The 21,853-nt window shown below is 45.9% G+C and overlaps 1 protein-coding gene across 1 annotated transcript in view; it reads right to left on the bottom strand.

Moving 5' to 3' along the window:
* LOC124137115 overlaps positions 1–21,853 on the bottom strand; it is a 38,574-nt gene that overhangs the window by 13,801 nt on the left and 2,920 nt on the right. The window contains exons 5-10 of the mRNA XM_046503289.2: positions 16,188–16,305; positions 15,755–15,878; positions 14,852–14,998; positions 13,893–14,090; positions 12,198–12,323; positions 11,502–11,669 (exon numbers count right to left, since the gene is read on the bottom strand). Coding sequence (XP_046359245.2) covers positions 11,502–11,669; positions 12,198–12,323; positions 13,893–14,090; positions 14,852–14,998; positions 15,755–15,878; positions 16,188–16,305 — 881 coding nt within the window. The remainder of the gene's footprint in view (positions 1–11,501; positions 11,670–12,197; positions 12,324–13,892; positions 14,091–14,851; positions 14,999–15,754; positions 15,879–16,187; positions 16,306–21,853) is intronic.

Below are 21,853 nucleotides of genomic sequence, written 5' to 3'. Positions count from 1 at the left end.
ACCCATTGAATCCTGAGATTCGGGTGGAGGGCCCCGTTCTGGGATAGGAGGTCCGGACGTAAAGGTAATATAACAGGAGGCTGAGCCAGAAACCTGAGTATTACTGGAAACCCACTCTGCGCCGACTAAAGAGGTGCCAGGAGCACAATTAGTCGCGCAGGCTGAGTGCCTAGCTGAGACAGGACCTTGGAAATCAGAGGTACTGGGGAGAATGCCCACAGAACTGTCCGTCCAATCTAGCTGAAAGGCGTCCGGTGCCACCGACCTCGGGTCGTGGACTCGGGAGCAGAACGTTGGTGTCTGGTTATTTAACCCAGACGCAAACAGATCCACCTGTAACGACCTGTATAACAGGGAGAAAATCCCGAATATCCCCGGGTCGAGCCTCCACTCGTGAGGAGCGAGGATCCGGCAAGACAGAGCGTCCGCACGGACGTTGTCCACCCCCGGGAGATAAACAGGTAGCACCCTGATATCGTGAGAGTCGCACTATAGTAGGAACTGCCACGTCTTTCGTCGAAGCGACGGAGACGCCGTTCCCCCCTGCTTCCGGATGTAAGTCATCGCCGTTTGGTTGTCCATCTCTAGACGAACCACTTGGCCACGAAGCAGATCCGGGAAGCGTTGGAACACCAACCTGACCGCTCTCAGTTCTAGCACATTGATATGCAGTTTGATCTCCTGCTGGGACCATAGTCCCGAGGCAGTGTGATCATTCAGAACGCCTCCCCAGCCGGAGAGTGACGCGCTGTTTGAACTGTGAGAGACGGAACGGGAGTGATTCCCGACCTCGGTCCACCACTGGAGGTGTGTAATGAGCCACTACGGAGTCTCGAGCACAGTCTCGAGATCTTCCGAGTTCGCCCAAAGTCGACGGAGTGCTTGTTGAATGGGACTCATTCTCAAGCGCGCCCGCCAGACCAAATCCACTGTCGCCGCCATGTTGTCCAGTAACTGGAGCCATGTACGAGCAGTGTGACTTGCGCTTAAGGGACTTGATATCTTGTGACAGAGATACACGTCCTCTCACCGTGTTGAAATTAGCCACTAGATTCTGAGTGGGGCTCAGATCTGACTTCTTGAGATTGACCATCCACCCTAGAGTGATCAGAATATCTATCACTTGTTGTGTAGCTATCTGACTCAGGGATTGCAATAGAGCTCTTAGTAACCTAGTCGTCGAGGTACGGATGGCAGAACCGACCTTTTGACCTGGCCACTTGGGCGGGAATCAACATCGGCTTGGTGAACACCCTCGGGGCCGTGGAGATCCCGAATGGTAGAACCCTGAACTGATAACACCTCCCGTCGAAAGAAAACCTCAGGTATTTCTTGAACTCTGGATGTATTGGTATGTGGAGATTGGCTAACGTCAATAGACTTAAAATACGCCTTTCTCCTGTCTCGACAGTTGAGATCACTGTTTGGTGACTAGGAAACAAGTCGAGTAGAAGCCCTCGCTTTCCTGTCCCTCGGGACCCGGTTCGATCGCAGCTTTCATAAGAAGTGCGTCGACCTCGGCACGGAGGAATTCCGCCTTCTCTCGGGTAGCAGGCACCGGTGTGTGCTTTATCCCGGAAAAGTGGAGGAGCGGATGAGTTTTCCCGATAACTTGCGACTATGGGTTCACCCGGGGCTCTTCGGGCGCTAATGGGAACCCATCGTTCCCAGCCCCGCGAAAAAGCTGTTGGCCTCGACCAGCTGCCTTGCCCCGGCCCGTGCCTCTCTTGCTCCTCACGGCGCCCTTATACCTGAAGGAAGCGGCGGCTTCCAAGCAGGTGTGGACGTCTGACCCGTGCGTTAGCGTAGGAGGGGACAATTGGAGAGGCCCGCTTACGCGGTTTTAACGCTTGGTACCTCCAACAAGGCCTTATGAGTCTTTGATGGAAGTATACAATTGAGCAGCCTCTCGGACCGCCTGCTGAGCCCCAGGGAAGAGGGTGGCACCCTCTTATACGGCAAAGCAAGTAGGTCTTGGCGTGTGTAAGTCGAGTATTTAGATACCGACATCCACCGCCTGCGCATGCACATAACAGCGCACATCATCTGCGATGCACAGCTACGAATAGCGTCCCGCGCAAGATAATGTTAGTTGCGCGGCCAACTCCGAAGAGTCGGCCGGCCCCTCTCCCGCTAACTCCCTCTGTACAGCCGACAGATACGCGGAGTGTACGGACACACGGAGCTGTTGGCATGCATTATGATATTGCTCCTCGAAGCATATGTAAGCAGCCTTCAACTCCGCACCGCACACGGGAAAGGGGGGGCAACCGCCGGCCCTGCTTGACCTTAGTCAAGTTGGGTGTCTCCGACTCTGGCATGGGCGCAGCAACCTGAGGCAGTACATGGACAATCCTGTCCCGCACGTGTCTCTGCACCCGGCCCGAGGCCGAGTCCCGGTGCCGAGGTGCCGGAGGTTCAAGGGAACCCACCTGGCACTGGGCTAGGTATCCACTAGTGAAAGCCTTGGCCTCGGAAGAGGCGTCTGGCTCCGCTAGGGTAAATTGTGCGTCGGTAGTGCACGGGCCGGTGCCCGCCACCACTACGCTGGGGAGCGACCTCGAGCCGGAGCCGAAGCTCGGTCTCGGATCGTCCCCGAGACAAAGGGAACCAACCTGGCTCCGGGCTAGGTATCCACTAGTGGACGCCTCGGCCTCGGAAGAGGCGTCTGGCTCCGCTAGGGAAAATTGTGCGTCGGTAGTGCACGGGCCGGTGCCCGCCACCACTACGCTGGGGAGCGACCTCGAGCCGGAGCCGAAGCTCGGTCTCGGATCGTCCCCGAGACAAAGGGAACCAACCTGGCTCCGGGCTAGGTATCCACTAGTGGACGCCTCGGCCTCGGAAGAGGCGTCTGGCTCCGCTAGGGAAAATTGTGCGTCGGTAGTGCACGGGCCGGTGCCCGCCACCACTACGCTGGGGAGCGACCTCGAGCCGGAGCCGAAGCTCGGTCTCGGATCGTCCCCGAGACCAAGGGAACCCCCCTGGCTCCGGGCTACGAATCCACTAGTGAAAGCCTCGGCCTCGGAAGAGGCGTCTGGCTCCGCTAGGGAAAAATTGTGCGTCGGTAGTGCACGGGCCGGCGCCCGCCACCCCTCCGCTGGGGAGCGACCTCGAGCCGGCGCCGAAGCCCGGTCTGAGATCGTCCCCGAGACCAAGTTGCCTGCCTCGGCCGACGCCGGGCATATCACAAGGTCTCGAAGCCGCGTCCGGCGCAGACAACGGGGAAGGCTCGGTCCGCATCTCCTCTCGGAGCTGAGACTTTACCTCCTCCATCATCGACGCCATCTGCGACTTAAGTAACGCAGAAAAGTCTGCCAAAGACAGTGCAGGAGAGGGTGCAGTGCTTACTACGGGGACCCTCGAGCCTTCTCCCCCGGCCCCCGGAGAGGGAGCGGGGGAGACAATCTCGGCAGCTTTTTTACCCTTTTTAGATGGGGAGGGGGGGGATGTCTTAGTAGATCTGATATCTACCCCCGCCTTTAATAGACCTCTTTAAAGTGGAACAAGTCAACTTGTCTCTTTTGGGGGCCCCGGGGGGTAAAGGCAATGTCCTCCGCCAGACATATTCGGCAGCGTTCGTGCCTGTCTTAGAACAACCCGTACACAGTTTGAAGGTCTTGTAAACAAGACCGTAATTTCTGAGGTGGGCGGGAAGGGTATCAACGTGTATCAGTGCGATATAAAGATCGGAAAGAAACGTGCATAAATTGTGAAACTAGAAGCAAAGGCGTAATGTAGAATGCGATTTGTAACGCGATACTAATAGCCAATGTGTAGTATAATTATAACACCAAAGGGGCGTGTTACGCGCTAAGGTGTAAAAACCCGTAAAAAAGGTAAGTGTAGTTTATGAATTAACACACCACCTTGGGTTTTGTAAAGGAAAAAATTGTAGACCAATGCTGTATGATATAACAAAACCCCAAGCCGTTTCTTAATGGCCTTGGTGTTACATGTATCAGCCCGTGGAACTACAATATGGACGCCATTACGGCCATTTGAATTCAAAGGTACCGTGCACGTGGCGTATTATTACAACTCTATAACTTCACAATGCGAGGTATTACGCCTTTGCAAAGAAAGAAATGTACCATACATACAGTTTGGTCAGCCATGGTTCTTGTCGAACGATAGATTTCTCTTATTTTTGTCTTGTGTGAAAAATCAACACGTCTGTCTCTTACAGATGACATAAGGAAAGTGATTTGGGTGAGAGTTGCTCCCCCTGGCGTGAGGCGCCGTTGGGGGTGAGGCCCCGTAAGGGTGGTCGTATATCATACAAAAACGAAGTTTTTTGTGTGGTAACATTTTTTATTAAGGAAAATGGTTACAACTATGTCATATAGATTTTCTTGAGCAAGGAAAATGCAATAAGTGCCCCAAGGAGGATTTAATCAGAAAGAGAATCCAACTCCTGTTGACAGTATTGAGACAGATGAACATCTATATATATCAGACTAGACTTACTGAGTCTCCTCATCTCCAGCACGTAACTCCTGTTGACAGTATTGAGACAGATGTACATCTATATATATCAGACTAGATTTACTGAGTCTCCTAATCTCCAGCACGTAACTCCTGTTGACGGTGTTGAGACAGATGTACATCTATATATATCAGACTAGACTTACTGAGTCTTCTAATCTCCAGCACGTACTCCTGTTGACAGTATTGAGACAGATGTACATCTATATATATCAGACCAGACTTACTGAGTCTCCTAATCTCCAGCACGTAACTCCTGTTGACGGTGTTGAGACAGATGTACATCTATATATATCAGACTAGACTTACTAAGTCTCCTAATCTCCAGCATGTAGCCCCTGTTGACAGTGTTGAGACAGACATACATCTAGAAATCAAACAATAGTTATCATTGTGTATAATTCTTAAAATACTACCTCTATTACATCATAGCCACAAATTCCCATTTTGGCAATAATCACACTATAAAATCTTTAGATTTTTCGACAGACGTCCTCTTCATGCCAATTATCCCATAGTCTTGAGGTAAACCCTATCCCTTGTCAAACTGCATCTGTGCATGCGCAAGGCGGGAAAACATCACTTCTTTCCAATAACCTTCATCGACTAGATATGATGTAATAGAGGTAGTATTCTTAGAATTATACACATTGATAACTATTGTTTGATAATTCCTGCGAATATCCTACCTCTATTACATCATAGCCAGTATTTACCAGACGGACAGGTGGGATCTTGTCATCTAGTACTCCCGGATAATTGGCAGCATTAAATTAAGGGGAAACATATAGGCATAACGGGGTATGACTCAATGCCAGACTTCCTGATTTCACCCTTGGCAAACCTGCAGAAGACTTGGCACTTGTGGCGTCCTTCTCGTTTTATGATCTCATGATTGTTACCTGTTTTTGGTGGATATTTGACCTTATTTATATGATTCCCTCTCCAGTTAATGACCTTTCTGACGTCACTTCCGGTTCTGAGAGCATTTATGATGACACTATTGGTTCATTCTCCTGTGACATCACTTAGGTCGTTACGACGTCACTTCCAGTTCTGAGGTCATCTATGACGTCACTTCCAGTTCATTTGTCATTGTGATGTATCTATATACTTGTTGCTCTATAGCCAACAAGCATATATACTTATCTCACCTCAGGTATGATAATGGCGTACTTTAACGCTGATGACGTGTTTCCCTTTATATATTGGTGATAAAACGTACTCTTTTACGTAATTCCGGTTCTGAAGTCTTCCCCGACAACACCTCCGGTAGTTATACATGTTACGCCGAGCGACTAACAATGTAATAACCCTATCACCTTATGATCTATGATCCCAGATGTTAGCCAATGATCTGTCCAACCCAGTTGACATAATGTAAAGGCTAACTTACCTTATTTTGAGGTACTTCTGGGGATCTTCATCCCCGCCCCCCCTAACTTCCACAGAACAAGGGGTGGATAGGCTACTGAGTGACTATAGCCTGGGCCGCCACCAAGGCCCACAGGGAGTATAGCCCCTCTAGATCCTGTTGTACATCTCGTAGGTAGAAATGAGTAAACGTATTGTGGGATCTCCATTGACAGCTTGATACCACTTGTTCGATGGAAACTGAATTCCATGAGGCCAGACTTGTTGCTAGAGCACGGATTTCATGAGCCTTGCAACTTCCCCATTTTGGTGTAGAGAGCTGGGCTAGACGATAACTATCAGATATAGTGTTCTTAAGCCATCCTGCGACAGTAGCCTTAGTAATGTCCTTTTCTGACGAAGGCTTGCAAGAGATAAAGAGCCGTTTTCTTTTCTTCCTGTGGTTCTCAGTAGATGAAATGTAGTATCTCAGAGCTCTGATGGAGCATAATAGTCTATCTGGATGATCAACTGTTTTACTCAATGATGGGATAGAGTATTGTCTATGTCCTAGAGGCCCAAACGCTGATGCCTGGTTTTTGGCGATAAATTCTGGTAGTGATCTGAAAGATATTTTGCTCCAATCTTGTGAATGTGTAATAGATGAGAAATCAATAGCGTGAAGCTCAGACACTCTAGCAGCTGTAGCTAATGCTAAGAGGAAGGCAGTCTTTTTGGAAACTGTTAAAAGTGTAGCCTATGCCATTGGTTCATATGGAGCTTCCATCAGTGCAGACAGAACGATGGATAAATTCCATTTAGGGAAAGTGTGTGGGATTTTAATGTCTTCCAGTGAAAACGATTTCATGAGTCGATTTAATACTGGGTGAGATCCTATGGATAAACCATTATGTTGTAGAACTGAGGCTAATGCTGATCTATGGCCTTCAGTTGTACCATGTCTGAACCCTTTCTCATTTCTCAGGTGAAGAAGAAAATCAGCCACTATAGGTATTGTTATATTTTCGTCACTCAACCCTCTTTCTATTCGCCACTGGCAGAACTTTCTCCATCTGACGTTATAGATAGCTGAGGAAGCTGGTCTCCATGAGCTAGACACCGCGACTGAAGCTGATTTAGAAAAAACGGAAACTTGCATCTTTTTTGCGATAGTTTCCAGGCGTGAAGGTGGAGATTTGTCAGGTTGCCGTAAAATATGTCCGATTTTGGTTGGCGGAGGAGATCGTGACATTCTGGCAGTTTGAGCGGCTCTTCTATGAGAAGTGGAATCAGTCTTGGATACCACACTCTGTTGGGCCACGCTGGGGCTATCAGAGTTATGATGCAATCTGTGTCCTCGATGTTCCTTATTACTCTGTCCAGGAGAGACCAAGGAGGGAAAGCGTAGGCAAACATCCCTTGCCAACTCATGCATAGGGCATCGACCTGAAGGGCTAATGGATCTGGGACTGGGCTGACGTAAACAGGAAGTCGATGGTTTAGGCATGTGGCAAACAAATCCAGGTGAGGGGTATCCCACGTCGAGGTTATCCACTTGAATACCTCGGGGTGGAGAGTCCATTCCGTGGGTACAATCTTGTTTTTCCGGGATAGGCAGTCTGCCAGTATGTTCACTTTTCCCGGTATGTGCCGTGCTTCTATCCTGCAACTCACTGAGTCCGCCAAGGCAAATAAAAGCGTAACCTCCTTCAACAAAGGTGCTGACCTCGTGCCCCCTTGATGTTGTATGTACACTACCACCGTGGTGTTGTCTGTAGCTATCAGTACCGACGAGTGGTGTAGTAGGTGGGCCCAAGCCTTCATTGCTTGGACAATAGCTCTCATTTCCAGGCAATTTATGTGTAATTTTTTGTCTTGATCTATCCACATTCCTTGGATTGTGACGTCGTCCATATGTGCGCCCCAACCTTCGCCTGATGCGTCTGTATATAGATGGTGTAACGGTCGGGGGAACATGAGAGGGATGCCTGGCAGGACGGTTTGACGCCAAAACCACCATCGTAGTTCCGATAGTTGACTGTGAGGAGGTTGAATTGTCTCTTCCAGGTCCATATTTCTGGTGGTGTTCATCCACGCTTGTAGTGGACGTAACTGGAGTCTCCCTCTGTAAGTAAGATCTTGTATTGATGTCAGTGTGCCTAGGCAAGACATCCACCAACGACATGACCTGCTGTGTTGGTCGAGAGCACTATGAATCTTTTCTATAGCTCTCAGATATCTGTCCTCTGGAGGTTGTAAAATGCCTTTTGAAAGTTGAAACCTCGCCCCTTTGTACACGATGTCTTGGGTTGGTATTAATTCTGACTTGACAGGATGAAACCCAGGTGAGATAGAAGTTGGATCAGAAATATTGCGTTCTGCTTTATCTGCAATAGATCTTGATCGGCTGAGAGGAAATCGTCTATATAGCTGTGGAGTCTTACAAGATTTAGATGAGCGAAGCCGATGATGGGGGTGATAATCCGAGTAAAAAGCCATGGTGCTATTGATATTCCGAATGGAAGTACGTTGAATTCGAACCTTTGGCCGTTTACTGCAAAGCGTAGATAGGGTCGACAACTCGGGTGAATAGGTACATGCAGGTAGGCATCCTGTAAGTCCAGACTGACTAGCCAATCTCCTAGTTTGAGGGAATTTCGTAACTTCTTTACTGATTCCATTTGAAACTTTGGTGGACGTACTAGGTAATCTCTGTTGAGTACCTTTAGGTCTATTGTCATGCGCATCTTTGTAGAGTTCTTTTTGGGGACCAGAAAAACTGGAGAGTAAAACCCTTTTGTAGTATCTGCCTTTTGTAAGATGCTGATGGCCCCTTTGTCTAGTAGTTCTTGTATTGCCAGAGTTGCGGCCGCTAACTTGGTCCCTACTAGATAAAAACGTTGTCCTTTGGGGTGGACTACAAGCTCCGGACGCTGTTGTAAATGGAGTTTGTACCCTCTTTTTACCATTTCGATCAGCCAAGGGTCGTCCGTAATTGACTTCCAATTTTTGGCGTATAGTGACAGACGGCCGCCGACTGGTCCCACGGTAGGCGTTAAGGTGAACTTGGGTAACCGGTAATCGAGGTCCATTAACATCACAAGGTCGACAGGGTTTGGCTGAGAGATTTTTGGGTGTAGAGAGTCACGAACGGCAGTTACCTCTACCTCTGGTATAGGATAGACCACGACCTCTGCTACTTTGGGACTCATGTCTCCCTCGGCTTGGTCTGGAACAGGATGAGTTTTTCCAAGTGGAGGCACGAAAAGACTCATGTCCTGACATAACACGTCTGGGTGTTGGCCGACCGCTTTTCATTAAGCTTAGATGCCAATGATATAGTGGAGTTTTGGAATCTCTGATTAGTGGTGCGTGAAATTTCATCAATCACACAGGTTAGTCTGCCGTTGAAGAACTGGAGTGCCAATAGCGACTGAGACATCAAACTTCGTCTTAGTGGATCTGAAATATTGTGTCTAACCTGTTGAATAAGATGATTCCGTTGAGTAAGCAGGAATTGTGTGGACATCCATACCTGTGCAGATTGCAGATCTTCGTGCATCTTCAGTATGTTATCCAGCGCACTATGAATTAAACCAACTTGTTCCAAATTCATCTCAACTTTTGTGTCACAAGGTTGGCCAGTAAATTCCTCACAGTTAACAGGGGGAAGTACATATATGATGCCTGCTGCAAACCAGTTCATATATGTGCTAATATTTAACATCTGCTTGTTAACACAGTCAAAATCTCTGAATTTGCTCATCTCAACATTCATCCTGGTATTAGGGTGTCTGACCAGATCAAAATATTCATCATCAATGGTAGGAGATGTGGGGAATGGACAATTGTGGGTCTTATAACAATGTCTCCCTTTGTGAGGAACAGGCATGCAAAAGGCTCTACTGGTAGAGGCATTTAAATCCGCATTCATTTTTGTGACCAAATTTTCAGTGAAAGATGGATATGGAAATGTATGAAAACCTTCCCTCTTTTCAACAGGATTTTCATAACCAGCCCTTTCAATAAGCACCGGATCCTCTGCCTCCTTGCTTGGGGGCTTTACAGATGGGATCAATTGATGGATTTCATAGCTGATATCTCTAAACGAGTAGTCGTTTGGTTTGAACGTGAGCGTACTATTAGTATCCCCCTGAGAAGCGTACGTACAATCTTGAGAAGCGCCAGTAATATCCTCTCGGTCGTACCCCCCGGGCTCTTGCCACCGGGGTGAAACGGCATCACGTGGTGTATGGCTATCTCTCTGCTGCGATTTCTGCCTCGAGCTGCACGAGGATTGTGCTGTATAACTAGCATAGCTAGGTGATGCATAACTGTCCAAGCTATAGACGCGATTCTCACGTACGACTGTAGCTGAAGGAGCACGCTTTGTATAATAGGAACTCTTAGCACGATTTTCCTCACTGTAGGGCGTGTAAGATTGATATGTCCGCCTGGAAGAATGGTGTTTATTTCTGTGAGATTCTCGTGCTACATGTTTCTTTTCACGAGAAGCACGGGATGAGATAGTGCTATCGTGACTACTTTCCCTAGATACAAACGTGTCTTTTGTCCTGTGAACTTTCTGACCTGTGACGATGTAAATAGGACTTTTGTTTGCTATCTGAATCATGTGACCTAGATCTTGTCGTATTTTTCAGATCTGGATGTTGTTTTAGTTCATTTATATCCTGTGATATCGCTTCGAAACGTTTGTCAAACATTTCGGACATTGATGTTGTCAGCGATTTGGACCATTCAGTCATACTCAAGGGGGAGAATGGAATAGATTTGGGCTCCAATGTTTCTTTAAACCCATGAGTGACCAAACTACCCGTAGCACCCGGGCATAAGGCTGCGGTCCAGAGCTGGATGCCTGCTCCTTAGTTTTGGGCGGGTGGGTTGAGCAACGTGATTTTCCCTCAAAAACAAAAAAACGGGTTCTCTTTATTCATCACCTCTTTTGAGCCCGTGTGTTTCTCTAAGGAAGTCAATTTACCTGAGACACAACACTTTTCCACATCTGATTTAGATTTAGTTTTGGTTTTGGGAGAGAACGATGCATATTTTTTGTCCGATGATCTTGTCTTCCTCCTGGATTTTGATTTGGGACAATTTAAGGCTTTATAAAGCTTGTCAAATTTTTCTTTTGACAAGTCCTTGCAGTACGTGCATCGTGCATCGTGCACATGCTCTTTCTACAAGTACTTAATGTACAGTAGTGGGGAGGCATCCATACCCCACACTACGCAAACTAAATCTACCTACTTACGTCAACGATCTTGCTTCTTATACCACCGTTTCAGGAATCTTGACTGACGAAGGTTGTCTGCTGCAAAACTTGATGATCGTAGATTGTCTGCTTTATCCAATGATGATTGTTGGTTGACTATTGTAATCTTTTTAGATTTATACTAGCTGTGAATTATTAACCGAAAAACGTGTTTGGATTGATGAGCAAAAACTTTGCTTGTTGATCCAACACACACGGGAAAGAAGTGATGTTTTCCCGCCTTGCGCATGTGCAGATGCAGTTTGACAAGGGATAGGGTTTACCTCAAGACTATGGGATAATTGGCAGTGAAGAGGACGTCTGTCGAAAAATCTAAAGATTTTATAGTGTGATTATTGCCAAAATGGGAATAATAAGAGACTAGACTTACTGAGTCTCCTAATCTCCAGAACATAGCTCCTGTTGACGGTGTTGAAGGGTTTCTGCAGCTGTATGACGTGGATGCCCTTCTCCTCAGCTGGCAGACGCAGCCGACTGTACTTCTCCATGTTCAAAACCTGGAGAGCATCCGACTTACGAAACATGGACAAGATGATCTCTGAAAACATATTGAAGATAACAACTTATGTGCTGAAAGTTAGTTGGTTGGGTTTATTGTCATTTCAACAGTATTTTAGCAATTTCACGGCAGCTTAGTGTGGTAAAAGAGCCCAAACTGACATCAGGCCATAGGTCACACACACTAACTACTTTGTGAAATCCATGAGCATGGCTATTAATCATGGAGATTATGGAATTCAAACGCTTGACCAATGGATCTGGAAAGAGGAATTCAAAACCCTAAGATGGAATATTCATCAGTGCCCACATGCACAAAGAGAACGTAATGCTAATTGCTGATTGTAAGTCTGTGCTAAAGTTCTATCACTTTGTGTAAATGGGCCATCATCAGTATATCCCTTTGATCACAGGGTCATGGTCTGTGAAGGATCTTATAGACATCTGTGTATTGTGACTACTATTTTGTGAAATAGTTGGTGTGTAGACCAGATATGCAGAGTCACTGTCACCTGATAACCCATACTCGTTTCAGGTGTCACTATAGGTTGTGTCATAACTGACTCACCTGAACTGATTGCAGCGGATGCCAGGGTCCGCTTGGCTTCTTCCATGAGTCGGAGAAATGCTTCATCCAACTTGTCATTTACAGACGGCATGGGGTTGGACTCCACATCCACTGTAACTTTAGATGCTGGAACACAGAAGATACTGTAAATCTTGAAATCAATGTGTCTCCAAATTAATATGACTGCTGACCCCTAGCCAGAAATGCGACTCAGAATCAATGAGACTCCCCCACCCCATCCCCAGTGGAATGATACATATCCTTACCTTAATCCAATCAAACAGAAAATAGTGCTGCTTATTATTGCTGAGTAGAGCACTTCGGTAATAACAATAAACAGTGTTTTCTAAAAAACAACACACAGTTTATATGTTTATTCTGTTGACTGGCATTAAGGAAGTTCAAAGGCAATAAAATAACTGAACCAACAACAGTTCACTGATTGGAGTGGTCAATGATGCCTAGTTTGACACGAGTGGGAAGAACTCTTGACCCCAGCAGTTATAACTCAGCGGATGCCCATTGTGTAACTCCTATTCTTTAAATGACATTGTTATGGACTTGTTACAACTGCTGCTAAATAAACCGTATTTGTGTATATATTCAAGTTGGTATTTCCGCTATCCAAAGTGTGCAGTGACGCCGTCTTATTGTTGATAGTCATTTTGGAGACATAAAAGGAAGTTTCATTAATGCGAACAAAGACCACTCGCAGTTTTTGCATTTAATTCACACTTGCAATAATTTCAAGATTTACTGTATATTATCACGCAACTTGTACTATCAAGTAACTGGAGGTGTCTCTAAGTTTCAAAGCTACAGATTTTCTTGGGGGAAATAAATCAACAGAAGAATAAAAGGGGAGGGAATTGAAGGGTGTTACAATTCACTATTCATGTGCTTACAAACTAGGAAAAAGACCCGTGAAGATCTGGGTTAGAACAGGTCTTCAGCAACCCATGCTTGCTCTAAAAGGCAATTATGCTTGTCAAAAGAGGCAACTAACTGAATCGGGTCGTCAGGCTCGCTGACATGGTATCGTACCCCAATTGCATGAATCGATGCTCATGATATCAATCACTGGATTGTCTGGTCCAGACTCGATTATTTAACGACCGCCGTTATATAGCTGGAATATTGCCGAGTGGGGCGTTAAATAAAAAACAAACAAACAAACAAGGAGATCAAGTCAGTAATGGGAACCAAATGGATTGGATGTAAAGTAGTTTGTTTGGGATTGATACTGTGGCTGATTAGCAATGTGTCGCGCAGTAATAGATCAAAGCTTAAAAAAAATGTGTTCAGCAAATAGGCGGCTGTAGTCTATAAAATTTCTGCTGGCATTCCTACAGTTCAAATGACCACCCAGAATACGAGTTTGTAAGGGTTTGAACATGATAGTAGCGATTGATTTCAGGGATTGGTTCAGTATACATATATATATCTACTGTGTTAGTGAGGGCATATATCTATGTGTGATGTTCAGGCAACTACCGTTGTGATGCTCTAATGTTAGTATTTCATGAAGCATTTGATGGATGGTTGAGTATGCTAATAAATCACATCAACTGTCTATTCTACGTGAAAGTAACAATTGTTTAGGTCATACGTAATGAAACCAGATTCATTAAAAAAAAAGAGACAAACTGACATAAGTCTTTGCTTGTATAGAATACCCATGTTGAAGCCAGTTACCTTCTCTATACAGGACAACAACAGGGTAGAACCCGCCCGCAGGCTGCAACATCATCTGGTAATGACCGATCCTGGTATCCATGGAGACGTAGCACAACACTAGCTGTTCTGCCCTGCAGTCGAAGCCAGGCAGGTCTCGTGTGAGGGGGTTGTAGTGAACACCCCATCCGATGTGCTGTCCCACCATCACCTTACAGTCTGGGGTGGATACAGGGAAAACAACATTCATAAGGTTCTGTAGCTTACCGAACTTCAGCATATTTAAAAAAGATAATGAAAAATCAAACGATGGACAAAAGTTTCCAGTTTCCAATATCGTCATCACTTTAGGTGAGCTCAACTGTTGACATCTATGAAGTGAATTACATACAGTAGTCGTTGCCAAATTCAAGGCTTTTCAAGACATTTTATTGAATAATTTTCAAGCCTATGCATATTTGGAATCTCTAAGGTCTTGGTGAGAGTTGGCATTCCCTGGTGGTTCCCCATCCAAGTGCTCTCCATTTCAGGTGAAATGGTGTTAAAGTCGCGTTCAAGATTATTGTACTAATACAGCGACATGCATGTGCATGTGCATGTATGCTCGTGTGCGTGTGCGAGAGTGGCTGCTTGTACTAGTCCAGACTGATGCCAATTTTATAGTGCTAGCCCACTCAGATACCATGCCGCAGTTTAACATGAATACTGCACTCAGACACAGTATACTGACTCCAAGCCGACCAGTCCTTGTTTTAGCCCCTGAAAGCTGAGCGTCAGGCAGGGTAACAACAAGATCCATCTTTTAACTTCTAATGGTATGACGCGGCTGGGGATCAAACCCCTTACCTCCTATTCTATTCTATTCTGCATATCGGCAGATATTGGGACTACAAAGGAATCAAACCTAGATCTGTTTACCAAGAGAACAACCTATGATCTGTGGTAACTCTTCACCTAAACAGACTGCCACGTGTACTCACTCTTGCCGTTAGCCTGCCACATGAGGAAGTCAGACGAGAGGGAGCAGATGGGGGTGGGTTTCAGGGGGCTACACGTGGCCAGCGTGATCCCCGGCCCCCGCCCCTCGGGGGACGTCTCCTGGACAATCACCTCAAAATGCTGCTGGCCTAACAAAAAATGATATCATTGACAAATTACCAAATTGTTACATTTTTCAAATGCAATCTTACAACGATAACTAAGCTCTCATCAGACACCTTTTTATTCATGATTGCCACTGTAATGTTAGCCACCAATATCAGCCTAACAGTACTTTTATCATGCCTCTATCTACTAGTCTCCCAAATATTGACATGACAATAACAATGATACTGAGAGTTCACTGACAGATAATAAGACATACAGGGATAGTGTCTTCCAATACAGGATGTAACAAGGGTCATGGAGCTCATGTTGGGCAAAAGAGTTACCGGTACTGCAGACGCTGATAGATTGTCATTCATTTCCAGCGTGGACTTTGTAGTATTTTTTTTTGTTTTGTTTGTTGTTTAACGCCGCACTCAGCAATATTCCAGCTATATGACAGCGGTCCGTAAATATTCGAGTCTTGATCAGACAATCCAGTGACTGACATCATGAGCATCGATCCACGCAATTTAGATCGATGACATGTATCAACCAAGTCAGCGAGCCTGACCACCCGATCCCGTTAGTCGCCTTTAATGACAAGCATAGTCGCCTTTTACGTCAAGTATGGGTTGCTGAAGACCTATTCTACATCGGAATATTCACGGGTCGGACTTCGTAGTAAGAGCAGTAACGCAGGGTAAGTTAAACATAAACATGTTATTGGACAAGAAAGGACAAATATCCTCTATATCATTATGTGACACCAAACAGTTTCTGGCCAACCCCCAGCCTACCTGTTCTTAGTGGTCGTGGACTCTGGATGATGTTTGGCTCTCCAGCATCCTTGCCAACAACAAACATGTTGTTTACAACGCTGTACTGAACAATGCTCGGTCGGATCCAGTGAAGCATGTTGGTCTGAAAACATTGTTAACATTTTGTACCCATGAGACATGTAGCATCTCACACTAGTGAAGGAATTGGCATTGAAAAATAGAGACTGAATTGTAAATTTTCAGTCATTAGAGGGGCGCTTGTAAAGATTACATACAGATTGTTCTAGAAGTTGGTTTGGGGCACTTATAAGAGGCGTTTAATACGTACAGTAATACAACAAAAGGTGTTTCCATGGTTACACAATGTTAACTGTGAATACAAAACACCTGCACTTTCTAGGGTTCAAGTTTACAGCATGGAGCACAGGTAAGTTGAGAACAGCTGTATCACCTCAGTAAACTCTGGAACACCGACAACAGTCTCCGGCCACATGAGACCCAGGTCAATTGGTCCGTTCTCTAGTGCAATGGTGGGCAAGAAGTGACTGTGATTAGTCTCAAACAAATACCTGTTGAATGTAAAAGTTGTTGAAAAAAACAACATTAACCAAAACATTTTAAATTTTACATCAAATTGAATATTTATAAACTTATCCTAACACTATGCATTTTACCTTCTTTTTCGATCCCATGTTTGGGCACGTGCCTGAACAAGGTTTCCAGCTTCTAAAAAGTAATCACCCAAAACACATCCTAGTATCACCATGGTCACCATCCAAGCAAATGAGTCATGCACTGTAATCCCTGCCACATCACTCTCTTCGCAGGTGGGAATGTCGTCAGTGAGGAAGCTGTCGGATACCCAGTTTTTTTAGCTGAGTGCCGTCAAGTTCTTGTCTCGCAATTGGCAAAAAAACCCACACACCTCCTTCACTTGACAAAACAGAGAGAACTGTATAGCAGACGAACAAGAACGGCATCCCGAGTTCCGAAGAGATAACCCTGTAGAATGAAAACTGAGGAGTCCAGTGATCCCATGAAGTAGATAAGGGATGTGTTTTTGTTTCCAAACCAACATATATAATATGATTCAGGCAATGCCTGATGACAGAGTGAGTGAGGGAGTGACTGTGGTTATGAGTCACTTGTAGCAAAATTCCAATAAGATCACGTTAATTCTTCCATAATAGTCAATGCAATAGAATAACCAGTCTTGATAATACAGTACGGTAGGTCGTTGTCTGAATGTGAGACGACTGTAGAAAGTGATTGTGTATCCTCGTGCATACAGGCCATGGTTGGCGAAAAGGCGAGAAAAATAGGCTGTGAACAATGAAACAGATCATGCTCCTTCCTGAGCTGAGGTAGGTATAGTAACAATGGTGAGCCTGTCGCTATGGTTTCTAGGTCGATGATAGTGGAGAATTCTTCAATGAAGCCATGAAATGCTGATCCACCATACGACAATAGCAAAGACTGGTTAGAAATCCAGCTCTGAGAGTTGGCGACATAGCTGACATCATTTATAGATAAAACATGTGCCTCGTTGTTGATGTCAACCCCGAGGTTGAGACACAAATCTCCGGATTGAAGTCGATCCTGATGTTGCTCCAAATGGTGTGTCATCATTGGACTGGGTCGGAAGTTTGAGATCGGCCAGGGAGGACAAGAACTGGACGATGTCTGGCAACACAGAAGAAACCTTAGGATGAAAAGGAACTGTGGAACTAGGAGCAGCAACCTGTACAGGAGTTGATGAGGGAGATGAAGAGTCTTTTGGAGGCGGAAATGACGACCGGGAATGACAAGGAGAATGGCGATGCACGCAAGCATCCACCAGACACGAATAAATACGAGAATATTTAATAAAAAACATGTCTAGACAGCGTGGCAATGAAAAATTGGGGTATTCAGATTAAAAACGATGTTTTATTGGTCTGTTTTCAGTCGTACAAATGGGTATCTCATACCTCTCGTCGCACGTTAAAATGAAGCCAGAAGCTGGAATGTAAACGTCCGGTTGCGCACGCACCTCCCTATGACATGTCACAAATCTCGAAGAATAAGCCATCAAGCAGGTCTGGTCTGGATTACTTCCCTGTGGGGATGGCTGAGCCGGAACGTACGACTGAAAACAGACCAATAACACATCGTTTTTAATCTGAAAAACCCATGTTTTAGTCTGTTTTCAGTCGTACAAATGGGTAGAATTTGACGGAACACTGGAAGGAGGGTCGGGAAAGTAATCAGGAAGTGACCTCTTTTACGTCGAATGTACCAAGTTCCTCACCCCTGTAGTGACAATAGAACATTCGACCAGATGCACGGATGAGACAAATTGTTTATCACGAACGCACAGCATGGTTAATGCTCATCGACACACAACTAATTATCGATGCGACAGGACAACTGCACGCGTCAGTTGAACTGCGATCGCAGTGGTCGGCGTATAGTTTAGTTACAGAGCAACTCGCAGTATACAAGGTAACTATAACAGCATGTTTAATGCTCTTCGACCCACAAGTAAGTATCGATGCGACAGGACAACTGCACACGTCAGTTGAATTGCGATCGAAGTGTGGTCGGCTTGTAATGTAGTTACAGAATGACTCGTCGTATCCAAGGTAACTAAAAATCGCATGGTTAATGATCTTCGACACACAACTAATTATCGATGCGACAGGACAACTGCACACGTCAGTTGAACTGCGATCTAAGTGGTCGACGTATAGTTTAGTTACAGAGCAACTCGCAGTATACAAGGTAACTAAAACAGCATGTTTCATGCTCTTGGACCCACAAGTAACTATAGATGCGACAGGACAACTGCACACGACAGTAGAATTGTGATCAAAGTGTGGACGGCATATAATTTAGTTTCAGAACGACTCGTCGTATCCAAGATAACTAAAATAGCATGTTTAATGCTCTTCGACCCGGGACAGGACAACTTCACACGTCAGTTGAATTGCGATCGAAGTGTGGTTCGCTTATAATGTAGTTACAGAACGACTCGTCGTATCCAAGGTAACGAAAAATAGCATGGTTAATGCTCTTCGACACACAACTAATTATCGATGTGACAAGACAACTGCACACATCAGTTGAATTGCGATCAAAGTGAGGTCGGCGCATAATTTAGTTACAGAGCAACTCGCAGTATACAAGGTAACTAAAAAATACGAGCAGTACTATAAAGTATGGGAAGATGATGCATACACCGAATTACCATAATTAAACAGCCGAAGTACTGCTTGCAACAAAAACCATAAGAATGCGTACATTCACCAACATTTTTTATTGTAACCTGTTATCTGGCACGAAGTGTTGAGCAAAAAGTCCAAAGTGAATAAAGCACAAATTCACTGTCTTTTCTGGGAGATCGGTTGTGCCACTACGAGTGGATCAAACTATGTGCTCATGTTGAAGCTATGGCTCGAACTTCGTGCAGATGAGAGGAGGTGGGAGGTGCGAGTCCTTGCGCCTCTTAAGCTCTGAGAATGACCGCTCTCAACCAAAAGGAGAGAGTATTACGTCTAATCTCTTTCTTTGCATTGGTTGAGAGCGGTATGAACAGCCTTCGAAAATGTTGTCGTCGCTGTTCAGATCGCTGCAGGTAAATACGATGCGCACGAACTGGGCTTTTCTGAGACAATGTCGAACGCGACCTGATCAAGAGGCTCGTAAGTCTAACTAGACAGGTAGCGCAGAACAATATCGAGGTCCCAGGCTGGCAGTCGGAATAATGTGACTTATCTTCAACCATGAAGGCACGTAAAATTTACTGCAATTCTGGTATTTTAGTGAGCCTGTCGCACGTATGAGAGGGCTCGTCTAGGTAGAAGGCGACCCTGATCACCTGCCGATGGAGCCATTCTACAACCGTCTTCATGATCCGTGTGAGGAAGTCTCCCCCCTACCGGTAGCTTGTCTATAGGTAGGAGACTCCGACGACGGTGACGGCGGGGAAAGGGACCTCACTACCTCCCCCGCTGGCTCACTGTCGACAGCATAGCAAGCGGTTGTAGCTGGCGACGAACAGCAGTGTCCATGGATCCCCAATGCCTGTCTACTACAAGGATCTTGGAGGGTGCTGGTTTCTTGAAGAGTCGCCCCCAATCCAAGTCCCTACTCATGGGTGACGAAAACGGCATGCCATAGATCGGGTAAAGCGATCGAACAGGTGGTTTGCTGAAACTCTGCCCCAGCAGAGCAGAGGCAAGTTCTGGTCCATATCGTGAACCATAGCTCTGAAGACATTGGGAGGAGAAGACTGAAGAGACTGCGGCGTATCTCCAACCTTAAAGCCAGCACACGTCGGTTTGTCATCATCTTTTGATAACTCAGGCAGAAAAGTGAGATAGCCAAGCCATAGCCAGGCTGTCGTCACAATCCATCGTCGACGTTGATTGTGTAGATGTAGATGAAGGTACTGGTGTATTGGTCGATGGTCCATGGACCTCTGACGTAGTCGAATCCTTCTTGGTCGACGCCCGCAAGGTGAGTACCGCCGTTGTGATCTGGGCTATCAAAGCTGGGGCGATATGAAAGTGAGACGAGGGTGTCGATCGATCATTATCTCTACGACGCTGTCGTCACAATCCATCGTCGACATCGATTGTGTAGGCGTAGATGAAGGAACCGGTGTACAGGACGATGGTCCATGGACCTCCGACGTAGTCAAACCCATCTCGGTCGACGCCGTCAAGGCGAGTACCGCCGCCGTGATCTGGCCTATCAAAGCCGGGTCGATATGAAAGTGAGAAGAGGGTGACGATCGATCATTATCTCTACGACGCTGATCTCCCCAAAACTCCCTTCGAGATCTTCGCATGTCCCCGTGGGGACGAAGGCTACGATCTCTAACTGTAGAAGTACTACGATCCCCATCGTAGTTATCGTCCGAATCGAACTCCCGACAACCTCGAAGGCGACGAACGTCCTCGTGTCGTTTACTGTCTCTCGACGAGGCATTGGACCAGTCGTCCCAGGGCGGGAACGACTTGTAGAGTGGGATCCAAGTTCACTGTCGACCTATCCTCGTTGGTAGGACAGACTGGGGATCGTAGTCCCCTCATGGTCCTCGTCACGAGCCGGTCCCGTCGTAACGGGTGGCTGAGTGACGCTCTCGATCATACGAAGATCAGTCGTGCGGGTAGTATCATCAGCAGGCGAACGGTCACGTGTCTTGTCAGGGCAAGATGTAGAGGCTGCAGAGTCCAGGGATCCACCCGATGACCTACTCTGCTTGTAGCGCTGGTCAGTAGCCCGCTTCGACAACGCACGAAGATACCAATTAAAGTTTATTAAACACATTCTTTACAATGTTTATCCCACGAACACGTTGAAAATCCGTCCTTAATGATGCAGGAAGGACAATACTTGTGAGGATCTACTTTAGACAGTATACTTTGACACGAGGCAGAAAAGCCCGACATGTTGCCACGTGTATAATCAAGTCAAACAGTGAAACACGTGTTGAACACAAACAATGGATTACCAAGGATTACATTCCAGGAGTCTACAGGTAAGACATATTATTATTACTGTATTAGAACAACAACTGTAGACATACGATAAGTACTAGTAGAATACAAACTAGCAGTCCTTCTCGAGCGACCAGCTCAGAGGCGCGCTGAGAGATTTGTGACATGTCATAGGGAGGTGCGTGCACAACCGGACGGAAACAAGTTTATTGTTCACATTCCAGCTTCTGGCTTCCTTTTAACGTGCGACTAGAGGTATGAGATACCCATTTGTACGACTGAAAACAGACTAAAACAGAGAATGTTGTGGCAGGGGTAGTCATGTGATCACGTTGTGTAGGTCGGTATGCACAGGACTACAGTGCATGACCCATTTGCTTGGGTGGTGACCATGGTGATGCTGGTATGTGTTAAGAAGATGGAAAACTTGTACAAGCACCTTTCCACATAGGATCGAAAGAAGAAGTGAGATATGCAAAGTGTGAGATAGGATAAGTTAAAAATTGTACATTTATCACATTATACGTATCAATAAACTACTAAAATGACATATACATTCTCAGATTATATACTTCAGGTGCAACAACACAGGGTTCAATGTATTAAGACATCATATCATATGAGCTAGAAA

This window comes from Haliotis rufescens, unplaced genomic scaffold (assembly GCF_023055435.1).
Source record: "Haliotis rufescens isolate VD_foot unplaced genomic scaffold, xgHalRufe1.0.p SCAF_5, whole genome shotgun sequence".
Classification (NCBI taxonomy): Eukaryota; Metazoa; Mollusca; class Gastropoda; order Lepetellida; family Haliotidae; genus Haliotis; species Haliotis rufescens.
The sequence above is the reverse complement of the archived record's forward strand: the minus strand, read 5'-3'. Positions and strand labels throughout refer to the sequence as shown.